The 20,118-nt window shown below is 42.8% G+C and overlaps 1 protein-coding gene across 4 annotated transcripts; it reads left to right on the forward strand.

Moving 5' to 3' along the window:
- Window positions 1-13,482: 13,482 nt before the first annotated feature.
- On the forward strand, window positions 13,483-17,986 carry LOC109776203 (uncharacterized). 4 transcript variants are annotated; one of them, XM_020334858.4, is made up of 4 exons: window positions 13,483-13,682; window positions 14,498-14,651; window positions 15,955-16,800; window positions 16,919-17,986. In XM_020334858.4, the coding sequence occupies exons 1-4, from the start codon at window positions 13,644-13,646 to the stop codon at window positions 17,665-17,667; spliced, it is 1,788 nt and encodes a 595-aa protein (XP_020190447.1). In that variant the 5' UTR covers window positions 13,483-13,643; the 3' UTR covers window positions 17,668-17,986. The 4 variants fall into 4 exon arrangements, with proteins under 4 accessions (XP_020190447.1, XP_020190445.1, XP_020190446.1 ...); XM_020334856.4 differs by having other exon boundaries at window positions 13,493-13,682; window positions 15,916-16,800; XM_020334857.4 differs by having other exon boundaries at window positions 13,493-13,682; window positions 15,916-16,800; window positions 16,922-17,986.
- The last annotated feature ends 2,132 nt before the right edge of the window (window positions 17,987-20,118 follow it).

Raw genomic sequence — 20,118 nt, forward strand, 5'->3', positions numbered from 1 at the left:
ATAAAAGAATTGAATATGAGCTCACATGGAGGCATGACATGAGCTCAATGTTGGTGGAGGGCTATGATATGATGATATTGAGGTCATGCATAAATTACAACTCATTTGGATATGCCTAACTTGTACCTCCTTCACAAAGTTTCTTCCTGGTCAAAAACTTTGGAAAATCATAAATAAATAATTACTAGGCAGATGAGGTTGCATTTTGGCATGTGGCAATGATATGAACAGGAAATAATGTCCAAGAAGTTTTAGGTCAATTGGGCAAAGTAAAATAGCACTTCCTTCACAATGTGCCATTTAGGGCAGAATAGGAAATGAATTATTTGAGGATTATTTTTGAACATGTCAATGAAAAGTTTTGCCACATTTGATGAAGATATGACCCTAAAAAATTATGAGAATTATTTGGGAAATTTAGGAGTGATGGAAATATAGGTTGCTTCACAACCTAGGACAAAATGATTATTCCTTTAACAGAAAAAGGAATATTCCCTAGAAAAAGAACATTGGGTTTGGTCCAGGATGGAAATGGTAAGGTCTTGGGATGGATATGAGGATGACAAGTCACTCTGGAAAGAAAGAAGAGGTCATCTTGTTCAGTTTCCAGACCACAAAGCCACGGAAAAATAAAACTCAAGCAAAAATCTCAGAAAATCAAAAGAAAAAGAAAGGACCAAAAATCAGGCTTTGACACCTAGACACCGGCAAGCATGAGTGAATCGAAATGACGTGGCTCAAGCAAAGCACGCAGTAAAGCATTTATCTGAAGAAGGAAAGAACCAACTACGGCCTTGTACTAGCGCATGATATAAAATTCAATATTTCATAGTTTTAAACGAAATATTTAAATTGTGCTCTTTTTTAACCATAATGTTTAGAAAATTTTCATGAATTTATTCATAAAAATATTCATGAATTATCAAACTGTTCTGCAATTTGTAAAATGACAATTTTTAAGAAATGTTCGTGAGATTAAAAAGGTCACGATTTTTTTCGATTTTGAAAAAGACATTCATCACAGTTGGCTGAAAATAACTTACAGTTTGTGATCCCCCTTGATCACATACAGCCATGACCCCATTTAAAAACTTGCATTTGCGCCCCTCCCTTGTAAGCATGCATCCCCCCCTAGTCGTGACTCCCTTGAAACATACAGTTGCGACTCTCCATGAACAACCCCACTTGCCACTTGAAACCATGCAGAGCATGCAGTTCCAACCTCCTTGATAACGTGCCGTTGTGATCCCTTTGAAAGCAGTTGCGATCCCATTTGAAAACATGCGGTTGTAATCCCCTTAAAACATGAAGTTGCATCAGGCCCTTAAGACATACTGTGAATACCCACCTTGAAAACATGCAATTGCGACACACCTTGAATACATGCAGTTGTGACCCCATTTAAAAACATGCAGTTGCGACCACTCTTGAAAACATGCAATTGCGACCCCCCCTGAAAACATGAATTGTGTCACGCCCTTAAGACATACAATTGCGCCCCCTTGAAAACATGTAGTTGTGATACACCTTGAAAACATGTACTTGCGACGCTCGCTGAAAACATGAAGTTATGTCACACCCTTAAGACATGTAGTTGCAACCACCCTTGAAAACAAGCAGTTTCGACCACTCTTAAAAAACATGCAGTATGACCCTCCTTGAAAACATGAAATTGCGTCGCACCCTTAAGACATGCACTTGCGACCATCCCTTGAACACATGCAATTGCGACCTCATTTAAAAAGTTGCGGTTGCGACCGGTCATGAAAACATGGAGTTGCGACCCGCCTTAAAAACATGCAATTGCAACCCTATTTGAATTCTTGCGGTTGCAACTCCCTTTGAAAACATGCAATTGCGAATCCGTTTGAAAACTTATAGTTGTGACCCCTTTGAAAGTATGCAGTTATGGCCCCTTTTTTCTATTATAACACTTACAATCGTGACCCTTTTTGAAAATTTGTGTTCTTGCAGTTGCACTAAGTTATGATGTGTGTAGTTGTGTGGTCTCGGACGAGGCGAGTCGGTGCCTAGGCTCAGCTGTACCCATGATGAACAGAAAATTCAAAACAAATAATCTGAAAGTTTTTAAAAATTATGAAAAAATTGCATGAAAGATAATTTGGTGCATAAGGTGCGCTCCAAATTTCTGATCATTTGGACATTCGAGTAGCTCTCGGCAAAAAAGAAAATTTATTGTCTCTGAAAAAGTTTACTATTCATATATTGTTCTGACTCAATTTGTCTCTTTTGCCAAAAGCTTCTTATATGTCCAAATGATCTGAAATTTGGAGCGCACCTCACGCATCAAATTATCTTTCATGTAAAAAGAATTTGGTTTTTTTGAATTTTTTTAGTATCTTTTGTGAATTTTCTCTTCACTAGGTGCAGATGTGTCTTGGCTCAGAAGTGGATTCACGTGGTCTCTCCATATTATTATTTTTCACGTTGTGAAAAAACACACAAAAAAAGAGAAGATGGACAAAAAATAAATCACAATCATTATTTTACAAACAAAAAAGCAAAAATTATACACATGCAAACAATGGGAAAGCACCTTACACAAAAAATAACAACTACCCGACGATAGTTAGAAAACAAAGGCCAATCCAGTTTGCCGCCCGCAGGCGGCAAACAATCAAGGCTTCGCTGAAGCGAGTTGCCACTTGGGCCGGCCCACATATGGATTTTGTTCGCTTCAGTTTCCTTGTTTCTTTTGGGTTTTTTTTTCGTTTTCCTTCTATGGTTTTTTGCTTCCACTTTTTGCACTGCTGGGAGCCTCCCCAAGTCACTTGGGGTGGGCTGGTGCGCTCTCAGCCATCGCCATATGTCGCGCTCTGGGTGCTTCCTCCAATTTTTTTTAATTTTCCACACGCGTTTTCGGCTTTTTCAGATGGTTTTTAATATATTTTTTTGTTATTCAGTTTTCCACCAGTCTTTTTTAGATTATGACAAAATAAAATTACGCGAAAAATCATGTTTTCTTTTTTTTTTTGCTCCCACGAGAGGGACAGATTTGCTTCCACAAGAGGCGGGGCCATGCCTCTCGGAAACGAAACAAAACACATTTTCTCTTTTTTTTTCTTATGCGAGAAGCACGATTTTGCTTCCGCACGAGGCATGGCCGTGACTCTCAATAATGACAAAACAAACGCATTTTTTTTCTTCCATGACAGGCAGGGGTTTGCTTCCGCTAGAGGCACGACCATTAATGTCGGAAACAAACAAAAAAAAATGTGTTTTTTCTTCCGTGAGAAACATGGCGGTGCCTCTCAGAAACGAAAAGAAAACATATTTTTTTCGTTCCGCGAGGCGCATGATTTTTTTGCCCGGTTTTTTTTCGTGAAAAAGAAAATTCATAAAAATCTATCAACATGGTATCTAGTTTTGAAGATCTCGACGCGACGAATCCAATGGTGAAAATGGTTCAAGATTTGAACGCACGGTTTAAGAGGTAAAACGTTTTAACAAATAGATCTACAAAAAGAGGACTTGTCGTAACCTGGGGAGGTCGAGTGACCTTTGGAGGGAGTACTTCTCAATTAGCGACCTTTTCTTCTTCATTTATTGTTTTTTTCTTTTTTTCGTTTTCATTCTACATTTCGTATATGTCAAAATATTTTTTGACTAAGTCATCAAGATTTTTTGTATACACGTTCAACATTGTCCGAGAGCTTATTCAACATTTACTAAATACTTGTTCAACATTTACCAAATACACATTTAACATTTTTTTTAAACTTGTTCAATATTTTTAATACTTATTCAACATTTTCAAATACTTGTTCAACATTTTCAAATACTTGTTCAGCATTTTTCTACTTGCTCAACATTTTATATATACATGATCACCATTGTTTTTCAAATACTTGTTCAACAGTCTTTTCAAATATTTTCTTCAGTATTTTTTAAATACTTCTTCAACATTTTTTCAAATAATTTTTAACATTTTTCGAATACTTGTTCAATTTTTTTACATACTTGTTCAATATTTTTTAAATACTTGTCCAACATTTTCATATACATGATCTATACTTTTCAAATAATTGTTCAACCATTTTTATATACGTGATCAACATTGTTTTTCAAATACATGTTCAAAAGTTTTTTCAAATAGTTTCTTCAATATTTTTTAAGTACTTGTCCAACATTTTTTCAAATAATTTTTAGCATTTTTGGATAATAGTTCAACATTTTGTACGTAATTGTCCAATATTTTTTAAATACTTGTGCAACATTTTTATGTACATGATCAACAATTTTCCAAATATTTGATCTATTTTTTTTTCAAATAGTTGTTTAACATTTTTAGAATACTTATTTAGCATTTTCATATACCTACTCAACATTTTGCCAATACTTGTCCAGCATTTTTTAATATATTCGAATGGTTTTTTCTAATATATATATTTAGTACAAATTAAAATAAAAATGGTTTTTTCTTTTCCCCCTGTTCTTTCTTTTTTGTTTGGTTTTATTTTTTCTTCTCATTTTTGTTTGGTTTTCTTTGTTCTTCTCCATTTTTTCGTTTTTTTTATGTTTGTTTTTGTTTTCACTCTATATTTCTGTATATGTCAAAAATATTTTCTTAATAAGTGATCAAGATTTCTTGTATATACGTTAACATTGTCTGAGCGCTTATTCAATATTTTTCAAATAATTGTTCAGCATTTTAAATACTTATTCAACATTTTTCAGATACCTACTGAACATTTTTCAAAAACTCATATAACATTTTTTAATAAATATTCATAATTAGTTAAAAACTCATTCAACATTTGCTAATACTTATTCATCATTTTTTTAATACTTATTCAACTTTTTTTAAATACTCGTTCAACTTTTTTCAAATTTGTTTTTGGAAATGTTGGACAAGTTTTTGCAAAATGTTGAATAAGTATTAAAAAAATTTGAACAAGTATTTGAAAAATGTTGAACAAGTATTTAAAAAATATGAACATGTATTTGAAAAATGTTCACATAAGTATTTAATGTTGAGCGAATATTTGAAAAATGTTGAATAAGCGTTGGGACAATGTTGAACATGTATACAGAAAATGTTGATCACTTATTAAGAAAATGTTATTGAGATATAAGAAAATGTAGAATGAAAAAAGATGTTGAACAAGTATTTAAAAAATGTTGATCATGTATATACAAATGTTATATAGGTATTCAAAAATGTTGAACAACTATTTGTAGAAATGTTGAACATGTATATAAAAGTGTAGAATGAAAAACAAAAAGAAACAAAATGGAGAATAAAAAAGGAAAAAATGAAAAATCGGAGAAGAAAAGAAAAATGAGAAAAGAAAGAAATCCAGAGAAAACCAGAGAACCCACTACAAAGCACCTCTCCCTTTGCAAGAAAAATCAATCTAGTTGCCCAAACTAAATCAATAGATCGGAGAGAAATATAAAGCTATCTTAATCATGCATAAAAGAGTTCAAACAAGACTCAAATAATATTCATAGATAATCTCATCATAAATCCACAATTCATCGGATCTCAACAAACCAACCGCAAAAGAAGATTACATCGAATACATCTTCAAGAACATCGAGGAGTGTATTGAAGATCCAAGAGAGAGAGGAAGCTATCTAGCTACTAGCTATGCATCCGTATGTCTATGGTAAACTACACACATCATCGGAAGGGCAGCAAGGTTGATGTAGAAGCCCTCCGTGATCGAATCCCCCTCCGTTGGAGTGACGGAAAAGGCCCCAAGATGGGATCTCACGAAAACAGAAGTTTGTGATGGCAGAAAAGTATTTTGGAGTGCCCCCTAGTACACCGGGAATATTTAGGTATTTATAAAGCAAATATTAGGGTTAGAGGAGCATAGGGGGGCCACAAGCTTGGGGGGGCACGCCCCTGCCCACCCCAGGGCGCGCCCTCCGAGCTTGTCGCCAACTGGAGGCTCCTCTGACCCTCTTCCCGAATGTTCCTGGATGTCTTCTGGTTCAAGAAAAAATCTCAAAAAGTTTCGTTTCGTTCGAACTCCGTTTGGTATTGATTTTCTGCAAAAGACAAAAATAAAGAAAAAACAACAACTGGCACTTGGCACTAGGTTAATAAGTTAGTCCCAAAAAGATATAAAATAGCATAATAATGCATATAAAACATTCAATATGGATAATATGATAGTATGAAACAATAAAAAATTATAGATATATTGAAGACGTATCAATCCTCCTTTTCTAAAACAAATTAACGATGCTAATATAGCCGAGTACAGCTTACAACAGTGGAAGTGAAAACAAAATGATAGTAAATAGTTCTGAGGTAAACATTGTTCGTGACTGCAGTAAAATCTGAAGGGAAACGTTTACACCCGGCGCGCCGGCCAATCTTTCCGCCGGATGCGCGCGGGCCACTGGGATCCAACCGAATCGTGCGTCACGCGCATGCTGCTGGAGGCCACCCACGGCCGCACACATCCTGCCATAGGCCATCCCATGGTTGTGCGCCATGACCGCCTTGCAGGTTTCACCACCCTACGCCTTCGCCGCCGCCAGCCACCCTCATAGCCGCACGTCGTCCCACACCTCCTGCGCTCCATTCCGCAACCGCCCTTTCCCAGAGTGCCGGTTTGCAACTTTTTTTGCTGCAACCGGCCTTGAATTTTGCTGGCATCGGCTACGCGGTGAGCTACAACCGATGCGGCGACCTCGGCCATGGGCTACGACCTCCACCGGGGGGACCAACAATGAAATGCTTCAAGGGAACAAACCCTTGATGTTGCAACCTGGGAAGCTACAACGATGCAGCAAAAAGCTTCAAATTGCGACAATAGATGCTGGAACCGGCCGCTGCCACAATGAAAAGCTTCAGCCGGAGTCGCAAAAAGCTTAAACCTTCATCACAAAAATCTTCAACCGACTACGAAAAAAGCTTCAACCATACGGTAGTTGGATTTTGCTTCTACCGGTGAAGTTTATTGCTACATCCATCAAGGAGGAACTGCGACCTCGTGACGGCGGCAACAATGATTTGCTGCAACCGCTGTCATTTTTTGCTATGACCGGTGATGGTTTTTGGTACGTCCATTCAACGGCATTGATTGACTGGCTGGCCGTCGTCGACGCAATTCCATGCAGCGAGTATCAATGGCAAGGGGTGCCGGCGGAGCTAGAACCGGAGTTACACCCATCGCTGCTGAGAGCTGCAACCGTAAGTGCAGCTGTTGCAGTGGTCGAGGCGGCGACGAGGACGGCCGGCGAAGGTGGGGAGAGGCGATGAGGACGGCCACCGAAGGGGATAGGCCGACGAGGAGGGCCACCGGAGGGGAGAGGAAGCGCGACGCCGAGCACCCGAGCGGGGGGAAGAAGACGCTGGGGCGGTCGTTTTTTTTAATGACCGGATCCACTGACTACGCGGCTCGCATCCAAGGCTAGGGCGCGTCTGGCCCAAACTTTGGGCCGGGGCGTCAGCGCTTATCGGTGCCCAAATCTGAAATGGTATCTTCGCATCTGAGGCGTCACTCAATTCGGATCAGCGTCAATCTCCACCCCCGGTTCACTGGATGCGCTTGACAGTGTTGAATCGGCTTGAGTCAGTTAAGGTCCTGACAATGTACCACTTGGACAAATCTAAATGATCAAACAGTGATATGATGAAGATTGCTTTATACAGGGGAAACGCTCCCACAGTACTACTCCCTCCGTTCCGAAATATAAGTCTTTTTAGACATTTCAAATGGACTACAATATACGGATGTATGTAGACATATTTTAAAGTGTAGATTCATTTATTTTTCTTTGTATATAGTCACCTATTGAAATCTCTAGAAAGACTTATATTTTGGAACGGAGGGAATAGAAAGAATATGCCATGAAGTCCCACAGTGGGTGCACCAAATTCAGTTGATACATACTCAATAAATAGTGAAGGGTTTATATAGTAAATATTTTGCAATAAATAAATAATTGTGCATGTTAAAATTAAATTCACGAGATAATTACCCATAAAACTTAATACCTTTTTCAGGCATAAAGTGGAATGACAAAAGATAATATCCGTGGATGCTCCCGCATCATCCTCCCTGTATTTTGAAAAACAAATTGTCCTAGGCTTGTAGTAGGCATAATGAATGCTACTCATGAGCGGCTCAAGATCGATTCCTTTTTAGCTTGACTCGAGATCAACTGGCAAAGAAATGAGCCGAGTATGAGTGCTTTATATAGCTCGGTTGGAAAACAAGCTGATCTTGAGCCAACACTAGCTTGCTCGATTTAACTCGATAACTCAAAAAATATGTAAATATGTAGAGTAATTATGTTAAAATTTAAAAATAGGATAATTTATTACATTATATCTGTTGGATGAGATTTAATTAATAAATTTTGGAAGACTAATGTATTCCTTTCTATATGTTGTGCACAACATTTCTCTTCCTTAATTCCTTTCATATGCAAGCAATATCCGCTTTTTTATTATTATTATTTCGCTTAGCTCGAAACTAGCTCTGGGTAGACTCGAGATCATTACAGGCCGAGTACAAACCAATTTTTTTTACTGTTTTGCTTAGCTCAAAACTAGCTTTAGATCGACTCGATGACTCAATGTAAGCTCGTTCGAATTTGAGGATGAGCTGAGCCTAGTTTAACTCGCTCAAACTCAATTCGTTTGCAGCCATATATGGGGATGAGCCAGTTCGAGTGTCCTTCGGTTTTTCTTTCTTTATTTATTTTATTTTTTCATTTAAGTTTCTTTTCTAATTTTACTTTTTACTTTTCCCTTTTTCCTTTCTCCTTTTTATTTTTCTTATGTTTTCTTTTCTAATTGTAAAACAATAGTGTTATGCTCAGGTCATTGGTGCACAAATATCAAGGTCTTTTCTTATTAGCCGATTGCATATTAGGATAAAGTTCAGGTCAAGAACAGGTAGCTAGGCAGGCACCCTACCACACACCATTACGTGCCATGCGTATTTTTCTTTGAAATGGCAGCTATCTTGCATTCATTAAGATAAAAAGAGTTGCTTCGTTAATTAGAAAAAAAAACAGATTGTCCAGTTAATTATGGAAAACTGGGCGAAAACCATCACAACCGCTGAGTAGCACACACAAGATACCCCACGCACACTACTCCAATGAGGGCCTCGTCGAGACAGCACGCAGGCGTCATCGTCATCACTCCTCTGCTAGAGGCGTCATCGCCATCCCTAAACCCTGAACAAATGACACACTGCAGAGGCCGCACGAAGATGAATGACGAACTGCACCGGAAGTCAGCCACCTGCGACCAAACAGCTCAGCTCCTACTCTGACGGAGAACTATGAAGGACAAAACCAGGCACGGCTGGCGCCACGGAAGGTCGCCGAAAAGACCACCCGCAGCTAGTCATCGTATACCACAGAGGCCCCACCGCTGCAGTTTCGACTTCACATCAATAGACAAACCGAGGCAATCCCGCGGACACGCAGGAGAAAGAGCCCACTACCTCAACCATTGCCATGTTGCCGACATCGCTCGCACCACCATCGTTGCCACAGAAATCTAGACGCCGCAACCGCGGCCATCCAGCAGTCCCGCTCGCCGATGCCGAGCTCCGAGATTTAGCCCCCAAGAGGGAAAACGACAATTACACGCCGCCATCGTCCGATCACACAAGTTCAAGGGTTTCCCCTGGAGATGCCGTGATGGCCGGATCCATGTAGGAGGGGTGTGGAAGCAAAGAAACGATGCCTCCAAGAAGGTTAACGATGGTCGCAACTGCCGTCATTGTTGGTCACAACATAAGTCCGAGACACGGTTTTCACCCAAGCTCCCTCACCACCTCGGCTGCACATCATCCCGCACCGGCGCCGGTAAGCAAAAACACGGCCATACCATCGGAGCCGCCCATAGACGAAGAAGCATCAAGATCCGTCGCAGCCAACCGCACCACACGGAGACCACCAATGGCCAACCTCCATCACAAGGCGCCAAATACATGCACAGTCGTCCGGACACAGAGCCACTGGAAACAGCGCGAGCCACTGTGCCCCGAGCACCACACTACTAGGAAAAGGGCTAGGACACTAATGGCGCACCAGACATGTGGTGCGCCACTACTATATACTAATGGCGCACCATGTGTTGGTGCGCCACTAGTAACATTTTTTTTATTTTTTTCAAAACTAGTAATGGCGCACCACATCCACGGTGCGCCACTAGTAATTTTTTTTCTATTTTTTTCTATTTTTTTTCAAAACTAGTAATGGCGCACCAGGGATGCGCACACATCCACGGTGCGCCACTAGTAATTTTTTTTCAATTTTTTTTTCAAAACTAGTAATGGCGCACCGTGGGAGTTGTGGTAATGGCGCACCACTCTCACGGTGCGCCATTACTAACTTGACCCAAAAAATCCACCGAATGCACCACCCCCCGGACCGCCTTTTCAGTTTTAAAAAAAATAAAAGAAAATGATGGAAATGTCAAAAAAATAAAAGAAAATAAGTTTCCCATATGATATGTGGTCTAGTTGTTGGGAAAATTTACAAATATGAATTTCGACTTTATTTGCAAAATCTCTCTGGAATTTGTAAAATGGACATACTTTTGCATACGAACTCGGATTAAAAAGATTTTTATATGAAAAATCATCTACTCGAAAAGTTACATCCGAATTTAACTGGGGGAACCCCGTTAAAAAATTTCAAATTCCTCAAAAACTTAACAGAAAAAAAGTTACGGGGCTTTCAAGATCTAGAGGCAAAAAAATTCAAAAAAATTCAAACTTACTAGTGGCGCACCGTTTGCTTGGTGCGCCACTAGTAACAGAAAGAAAAATTGGTGTTGAATTTTTGTTTGGAATTTTTTTCAAAAAATGATACGTAATATGACCGGGAAGTTTGAAATATTTTTCAAAATTTGATCATACTTATGAACATGAACAAAGTCCTAGACATCAACAAGGTTTAATAGGATTGATATGGTAGATATATCAACAAGTGCCTGTTAAGTGAGGTGGTGCTGGGGTTGGATAGAACTGTGAAGTTAAGCGTGCTCGGGCTGGAGTAGTGTGAGGATGGGTGACCTTTCGGGAAGTTTGACCACTTAGTGCGATTTGACTTGAGATTAAGCATATTGACCTGAGATTAAGCCATAGTGACCCGAGATTAAGAAAAAATTTGAAAAAAAAAATTCTAAAAAAATATTTGCGCCATTAGTAGGTAAAACAAGTGCGCCACTAGCAGGCCTTTTTCAAGTAGTGCCATGCCGACGGGGGACAAAAGAGTGTTGCCCGAGGCCAAGAACCACCATGGTTCCGAGCCATGGCCAAGCCTCAGGTGCACCGACGGCCCCACGTGTGCCACCACGCCCTCCGGAGACCAGATCTGCCACATCGATAGCCAGAGGAGCCCTTCTGTGCCAACCTGGGCCTTGGCTCGACGCCAGAACCATGGCGCCCAAGCCCCCTGGTGCAGTCGCGCGCCCAGCCCAACAAAACTATGTTGTCTCCACCCCAGTCTGCCGCGCTGCCCGAGCAGTAGCCACTGACCACGCCGCTGCGCTCCCTCACGACGGCAGAACCATGTCGCTGGACACCTCATGCCGCACCTGCCAGCACATACGAACCGTGACCCGGCCATGCCCATACCTCGTGTCGCACCTCCCCGCCAGAGCACCACCAGGCCACGCCTACACCGGCCATGCCCGTGCCGTGCAGGACCAGATCGGTCGAAGCACGGGCCACCGCCCCATAGTGCTAGGGCTGCCGCTGTAGGCCGGCCCCGCATGCACACCAACAGATCTGGGCGCGAGAGCCCCGGATCTGCCGCCCACCACCGGAGGAGAGGAGGTCCAGCCCTCCGGTGTCGAGCTTGCGACAACCACACGCCGGCGCCGCATGAGGCAGCCAAGGGCCGCTCACTCCTTGGAGACGAAGCCCCGCCGCCGCCGCTGCCACACGGGCTTTGCCCGACGACGCATCCCGGCGGCAGCGAGGGGGGGAGACGATGGAGGAAGCGTTGTCAGCGGTGGCTTGGGTCGCCGCCCGTGTCGCTCGTGCGGAGCAGCGCGGGGGCCCTCACTTTGGTACTCACACGGCATGCGTATCATTGTACATAAACCAGGTATATATGATTGAGCTTTGTGTACGTGGAATATGCATTATTGATTCCATCCTCATTGCTGGACGCCATGTAGATAGCAACATGCTCCACTAGCAGTTTTTGGTATACGTTCTATCTTTGTATAATTGGATAGTGGCAAGTTGTTCAACGCAGGTTTATCAGCATATTTAATAGATTAATAAAATCAACATGCCAAGATGTTGACGTAAAATGAATAAACCTATTTGATTACCTAGTAGATTAATCAGCAATGTATTATTGAATAATATGAACAAGAAAGTAGGAGTATAATTTTAAGTAGAAATAAGCAAATGCTAAGATAAGATATGACCGGCACGATCAGCCAATACAACTTGTAGCGAAGTATTACCATTTTCCAGCTAGCGGTTAGATACTCCCGTGTCTTGCATTATTTTGTTCACAACTTCTTATTTTGGGCTAACGGTATAATTATTAATTGACAAGTTGCAAACTGAAGTTGATTTGATCTGGAGTACATGAAATGAAGACTCTGTATAGTTGGCAAGTGCACGTCTCCTATCTCACAAGTGGCACCATAAAAAAAACGTGAGATAGTGATGTTTTGTCCTTGTATTCATTGTGAGACATATCCGATCGGATATTCTAATAGCTGCCACTCCACAAAATGTAGCCAATTGCTGAGTAAGACATGTAAGATAAAGTCCAGATACCATGCATGCACCATGTGCGTGATACACCTTTTCTTTCAGGCTATGTATTTTTATTATGACATTGTGCAGTACACGCAAGTCACTTTTATTTGTATATACTAATAGTTGTGCATAGAGGTATTGTTGAATATTAATCATTAATTGGTCCACATAAAAAATCGTAAACTTTCTAAGGGGGTGTACCAAGGAGGTGTCGTTGTGGCTCAAGGGAGTAGATGCTTCCTATTATGAAAATCATATTTTAAACTGGTTAATTTTGTTTAACAATATACATGTTTATGTCTTATACATGTCCTGAAACATTTTTTGATAAAAAAACATATGTAGTGTCATAGGAAGAAAAAATTAAAGATAAAATATATCTCGTGGAAAGTCATTTTATGGCACAAAAATTATCATTTCACACAGGTCGCAAAAAATATCTCTATATGCGCAAATATAATATAAGATATACATCCGAGATTTTTTTTTAATATTTAAAAATAGGTTTTCCATAATGGAAGACCTATTTTGGCGTACCCAAGCACACTTTGCTTGTTAGTGTTATCTTTTCCAACATGTAAAATACAGCATGGTGTCACAACGTCTCTCTAGGAAAAATGATGTATCCAATTTCAGAGATGGATCCAAAAAAAACGACCTGTCTTTGTCTCCGTCCTCGTCAAATCGGTAAGCAAGTTTGGCACTCCAATGCATGGATAGGATGGCGGGCCACATGGAGCCCGCTCCGTTTTAGTTGCCATCAACATCAGAGCTGGATGTGGCCTCAAGCTAGCTATAGCTAGTAGCAGTATGAGCCTATAAATATGACATGCATTGGTTGATCATCATCCATCATCAAGCAACAACACAGTGCAGTAGACACAAGGGATCGACGATAGCAGTATGAGTGTCATGTTGTCTCTCGTCTCCTGGTTCCTCCTGGTGAGTACTCCAATCGCAGTTGATCATGCATATATGGAAGTCTTCAATTTTTCGCACACTAGCTAGTTAATAAACATACCCTTGTATGTGTCTACTATCCATTCTTTAGAAAGCTTAATTTTCACACATAACATGATGTTAGAAGTACTGGGTGTAGTTCACAAGTTATTTACTGTGGACTTTCCAGTTTCTAGTCAACTTATTAAGATAGGGTTCGAGTGAGGATCCAGCAATTGGTAAATACTCGTGTATATGCATGTCACTATGCATTGAGTTTCATGATATTTATTAGAAATCTTGTGATATTGTAAGGCCAATTAGTTTCTAACATCCAGCTCATAAGTCAATGGTGAGCATGATATTTATTAGATTTCTACATTGTGATATTGTGGGCATGTGTGTGCTTCTTTTTTCTCATTTCAATGGGCATTTTCAGAAGTAATCTTCTTTTTATGCATGCATGCACTATATATGGACTCAATAACATGCAGGACTAGTTAGCCTTTACTCAATATATAATGTCCAGCAGTGGCACTCTGTAATCTTCTTGTGAATCGTAGCACAGCTCCGATGATTAGGAAGATCTGTCCGATGGATTCAGTCTGTGTCACCATATCGCTGATTATGAAGATAGATCCGGCATGGTTTCAGTTTCTTCCTACTCTATATGGGTAGATATTATAATCTCAAAATCACGTGAGATATAAGATATGAACATCTCGCAGTCGCAGACGACTAGGACATGTTTAAAGTTTATTTATCTTTGTCACCCACATCGTTTGATGCTAACTAATGGTGGATATATACACATACAGGCCATGGCTGCTGGAGGAGGCTTGCACGCAAATTCAGCCACCGCCGAAGTGACGATAGCCTCAAACTCGGCTGCGGTTACCGCGTACTGGCACACAATGCTTCCCAACACACTCATGCCTTCAGCCATCCTCGAGCTGCTAGCCCCACCTGCGGGTCCGTGCCCCCCACCCCTCTCTCCCTACCTAGTGTACCTACCTACTCCCTCCGTTCCTAAATACTTGTCTTTCTAGGCATTTCAACAAGTGACTACATACGAAGTAAAATGAGTGAATCTACACTCTAAAATATGTCTACATACATCCGTATGTGATAGTCATTTGAAATACCTAGAAAGACAAGTATTTAGGAACGGAGGGAGTACATCGTTGAGCATGTACTAATCGTGTCTCCATCAAATCTCTTCACATATAATTTAATCCCAGACTAAATACCTTTTTTAACTCAGTAAACTCCTAAAGTAAATTTTCCTGCAAAAAAAAACTCCTAAAGTAAATTAGAAAATAAAACAATATTCTTAACTACCACACATGGTGATGAATTTTTTTAGCATATCCTACGATGTCGCAAATACGATTATAAAGTTTAAACATGTACAACCTACTTGAGGTAATATATGCTCAGTTGTTGTTGTTGAAGAAAACACGAAAATTCACTGATGGGACAAGTTAAAACACCCATGGGTTACCCTAAAAAAAATCATGGGTTACATCTTACTCCCTCCGTTCCTAAATGTAAGTCTTTGTAGAAATTTCACTATGAACCACATACGGATGTATATAAATGCATTTTAAGTTTAGATTCATTCATTTTGCTCCGTATGTAGTCCATCTAGTGAAATCTCTACAAAAACTTATATTTAGGAACGGAGGGAGTACATGATATTTCTGTTCACTGAAACATTTGATCAGGACACCTATTTATGTAGTCTACCATGTCAGAAATATAACTATTATGGGTCGTTCGGATGATGTACCATGTGTGGTACCTATCCGTTCCACATTACATGGATATAAAGGTTAACTACTACCAGATACTATCTCCTGGAGGCGAGTATCTAATGTGAGCATAGAAACTAAATGCACCTCCCGGAGGCGCCCGATATTTGCTTCCCATCAGGCCAACGTTTAGCCATAGGATTTGAAGCATCTTGACCGTTTTTAACCAGTTCCATGCGGTTGTATCCGTGAATCCAGGGATCGATTGCATGCTTCCTTTGTATAAAAAAACTGCTCCCCTAACCACTACCGTAACTCACGTCTGGCGTTAATGTCTCCTGCCTTTTTTCCCATAGTTGCTTCTTCCCCAGAAAATTGAGTTACATGGAAGGTTTATGTGAAACAGTTGTTTTACGTAAGAAGCATGCAATTATTTGGTCTGTAGCTCTGTAATTTTGCATGATGCAATGATTTATTTTTAGCTGGCCAGAAGTGCAATGGTAATTGGGGCTCATCCACAGGGAACGAAGTCCAGAATAGCAAATGTGTATGGGGACCGTCCACACCAAATGACGTCGAGAAGATCAACAATGGTAATTGGGGCCCATCCACCAAAGCTGAAGACGAGAAGAGTAATGGTGTATGGGACCCGTCCACAACAAACGACGTCATGAAGAACAATGGTAATTGGGGCCCATCCACAACAAACGACGTCGAGAAGAACAATGGTAATTGGGGCTCATCCACAAGAAAGGACGTCCAGAAGAGCAAAGGTGTATGGGGCTCGTTCACAACAAATGATGTCGAGAAGATCAATAATGGTAATTGGGGCCCATCCACCAAAGCTGAAGACGAGAAGAGCAATGGTGTGTGGGACCCGTCCACAACAAACGACGTCATGAAGGACAATGGTAATTGGGGCCCATCCACAACAAACGACGTCGAGAAGAACAATGGTAATTGGGGCTCATCGACAAGAAAGGACGTCCAGAAGAGCAAAGGTGTATGGGGCTCGTTCACAACAAATGATGTCGAGAAGATCAATAATGGTAATTGGGGCCCATCCACCAAAGCTGAAGATGAGAAGAGCAATGGTGTGTGGGACCTGTCCACAACGAACGACATCCTGAAGAACAATGGTAATTGGGGCCCATCCAACAAAGCTGAAGACCAGAAAAACAATGGTAATTCAGGCTCATCCACAACAAATGACATCCAGAAGAGAAGTCGTAAATGGGGTCCATCCACCAAAGCTGATGACCAGAACCACAATGGTAACTGGGCCTGGGGCTCATCCACCAAAGCTGAGGACCAGAACCACAATGGTAACTGGGCCTGGGGCTCATTGGACATCCAGAAGAGCCATGGTAATTAAAATTCTTTTTGCATTTCTATTTGCATCAATCATCTGATGAATAAAATACATAATTATTGTACCCATTGTCTTAATATTAAAATGTCTTGTAACTATATATTAAAATTTAGCAGGAGAATCCCACATTGGCCAAGACAACCACAAACATGGAACCATGTCAAACATGGTGTTCTTAGAAGAGGCCCTCAAACCAGGATCAACTATACCTTGTTACATCCAACCATCGGCTACCTTAGGAGCTCCTTTGTTACGGCGTGATGTCGCCGACTCTATCCCTATGTCCACGGGGAACTTCATCAAAATTCTGACAATGTTTGCACCAGCGTCCAACGACATGGCTACCAAAATATGGTCGACGCTGGATGATTGCGAGCACCCGCGCGCTATCAAGGGTGAGACGAAGGCATGTGTCAGCTCTGTGGAGTCAATGGTGGAGTTTGCTGCATCCGTGCTCGGGGTTAGTACCTACAACCTCGCGGCCTTCTCCTCACCGGACGTGCCCGTGGATGGCGTCATGACAGGGAGGGGGTACAAAGTGGCGGCTGTAACGAGGGTCAGAGAGGCGGGGGACACCATGACTTGCCATCGCGGGAGTTTCCCATTCGCTATGTTCATGTGCCACGCGGTGAATCCCACCAGAGTGTACTCGGTGACGCTGGAGGGGGAGGACGTTGATGCTGACGGCGCGGGGCAGAGGATGGAGGTGCTTGCCGTGTGCCACCTGGACACATCAGACTTCCACCCAGCTAAGATGCCGTTGCACGTCAAGCCTGGAGATGCTCCACTCTGCCACTTCATCTCCAGGGACAGCATTCTCTGGGCGCCTGCTACGCCCGCTTCTGCTCACGCTGCTGCTTAGCTACATGTATAGCTACATAAATAAGAACAGTGTGTACCTATGTAAGGCGTATGCATGCATGTCCAGAGCAGTCATGCATGCCTCCTGCGTGTGGCTACGTACCTACACGTATGTGCTCTGAATAATTATTTGTGTAGTGTGCTTGATGTGGTGTACGGTCGTGTGAGCGAGTATCTTACATATATATAGTGTGTACCGATGTATAGGTGTATGCATGTATGTCCACCGCACTCTTGCATGCCTCTCTGACTTTTGTCTGCGTACTTGCACGTGCGTATGTGGTCTTATTTATTTGTGTAATATGCTTGATGTTGATGTACCGTCATGTTAGTGAGTATTTTACTATCACTAGCAAATATGTTCTTGTGTTGTTACTGTTTGATTTTTCCTGAATATTCTGACGACATGGATGGAAACACGTTATCGTCTTGGTTGCACACACCGAGTGTGGAATGGAATTGTTCATCACTTATACAGACGTAATTGTTGATTTGCTCAATTGAGAATACATTGCGCCCAGTAAGAGAATCGAAGCATGGGAACAAACGAAGTTTCCGCCTCCTAGACACCACCTAAGTAGACAATTTTGCCCAATCTTAAAGACTCGCCAGAAAATAATTGTAAGACCCCAAGTGTCAACCCTATCTAGAATGCATGCTACCACACTACACTAAAATCTACCAAGTCTGAAATTTATTTGAAATATGGATAGCGTTCCGGAAGCGGCGATTCGGTGCCCGAGCGCAGCTGCTCCTGAAATCGCTCGCGTCCGTTTCTAGCTCGGGATGGGAATAAAGCCCACTGGCGCGTCAGACGCGAGTTGCAGAAAATCGGGCGTTCGCATGAATACGGTACGAAACAGTGGCTCTTTCGTGGGCCCAAGGCGAAGGGAAGGGACGGAGGAAGCGAGCTGGCGTACTGGGCCATGGACCAGGACGTTACGGATTTAGCCGGGCCATGGACCAGATAAGGGGTCGTTCTGGAAACCCTCGCCGCCACCCCTCTTCGGGCAGAAGCACCGCTATCCCTTCTCCTCTAGTGCTACGGCAGCTGCTTCCTGCTTGCGGAGGCCCTCGTCCTGTCCCGGCGCCGACGGTTGAAAGGAGGATGATGGTAGGGAGTTCCTGCTTTATGCCATTGATAGGTTAGTCCATGCAGATCTGTAAAATGGTTTTGGGATTTACCAAAAAAGGCTTTCGCCCCGCTTTATAAATAAAGCAAACCGCCACAGAGCACACATACATGGACTAGTTCAAACACACGCACCCAAGTCTCACAATCAAGTACAAAGGTTATGCTGAGGGCACAGCTCAACAAGCCCAAAAAAGATTAAAAGAAAAGCGTCGAGGCGCAAAGGGGCCAGACAGGCGCCTAGTCGGGATCCGGCGGAGGCGGCGGGGGCGGCGGGGAGAGACGGACGGCAATCGAGCGGAGGTCGGCGATGAAGGCAGAGATGGCGTCGCGGTCATCAGGGCGGCTAAGCGGCCGCCAGAGCTGCAAGAAACCAGACGGTTTGAAGATAGCGTCAGTAGCCCGTCGAAGAGGAGCACGCTGGATCACGATCTTATTACGGATCGTCCAGAGGGTCCAAGCGATGACCCCAATCTCAAGCCACCTAATGTGGCGAGACGCCAGGGGGGAGGCCTGGAGCTCCGTATACAGGTCGGGGAAGTTGGTGTGGCACCAATTTCCATCCACCACCTCGCGGAAACAGCTCCACACGAATTGCGCGGACACACAGGAAAAGAAGATGTGATTCGAGTCTTCGGGGGTGGCGCAAAGCGGGCAAAGGCCAGAGCCCGGACCATTGCGTTTGCGAACCTCAACGCCAGACGGGATCCGACCGCGAATCCACTGCCACATGAAGATCCGGATTTTCAGAGGTAGGCGGATGGACCACACCGTGGCAAGGGGGGAGGAGCGGACGATGGGGCGATGGCCTGGTACAGGGACTTGGTGGAAAATTGGCCCGAAGGCTCGAGTCGCCATCTAACCTGATCCGGGCCACCGTCCACCACAGGCTCATGGAGAGCCACGCAATCTAGCAACTCACGCCAAGCGGCGGATTCCGGGGGGCCAAAAGGTCTCCGGAAAGCGAGGCGCCCTAAGTCAATAAGGGCCCTCTCCACTGAGACTAAAGGGTCAACCGTGATGGAGAAGAGGTCAGGGAAGCGCGCGGCGAAGGGGGAGTCTCCGGCCCACCGGTCAAACCAGAACAGGGTCTCCGAGCTGGAGCCTACCGAGATGGAAGTCCCGATGTGAAGGACAGGGAGAAGCTGGACGACCGATTGCAGGAACTGCGAGCCGCCAGACCTCTGACAGATGGCAAGGGGCTGTCCACGCAAGTACTTATTCCGGATGATGTCGAGCCAGAGGCCACCATGGCCTTGCGAGATGCGCCAGAGCCATCGGGAGAGAAGGGCGATGTTCATGCGCTTGGAACACATGATA

This window comes from Aegilops tauschii, chromosome 1 (genome assembly GCF_002575655.3).
Source record: "Aegilops tauschii subsp. strangulata cultivar AL8/78 chromosome 1, Aet v6.0, whole genome shotgun sequence".
In the NCBI taxonomy this organism is placed as follows: Eukaryota; Viridiplantae; Streptophyta; class Magnoliopsida; order Poales; family Poaceae; genus Aegilops; species Aegilops tauschii.

What these genes read in the sequence shown, in the direction of transcription:
- LOC109776203 (XM_020334856.4), top strand. Translation starts at nt 13,644, where the DNA reads ATGAGTGTCATGTTGTCTCTCGTCTCCTGGTTCCTCCTG. An exon ending in TCGTCTCCTGGTTCCTCCTG is followed by an intron (nt 13,683 to 14,497) that starts GTGAGTACTCCA and finishes ATACACATACAG; the next exon opens with GCCATGGCTGCTGGAGGAGG. An exon ending in GCTGCTAGCCCCACCTGCGG is followed by an intron (nt 14,652 to 15,915) that starts GTCCGTGCCCCC and finishes ATTTATTTTTAG; the next exon opens with CTGGCCAGAAGTGCAATGGT.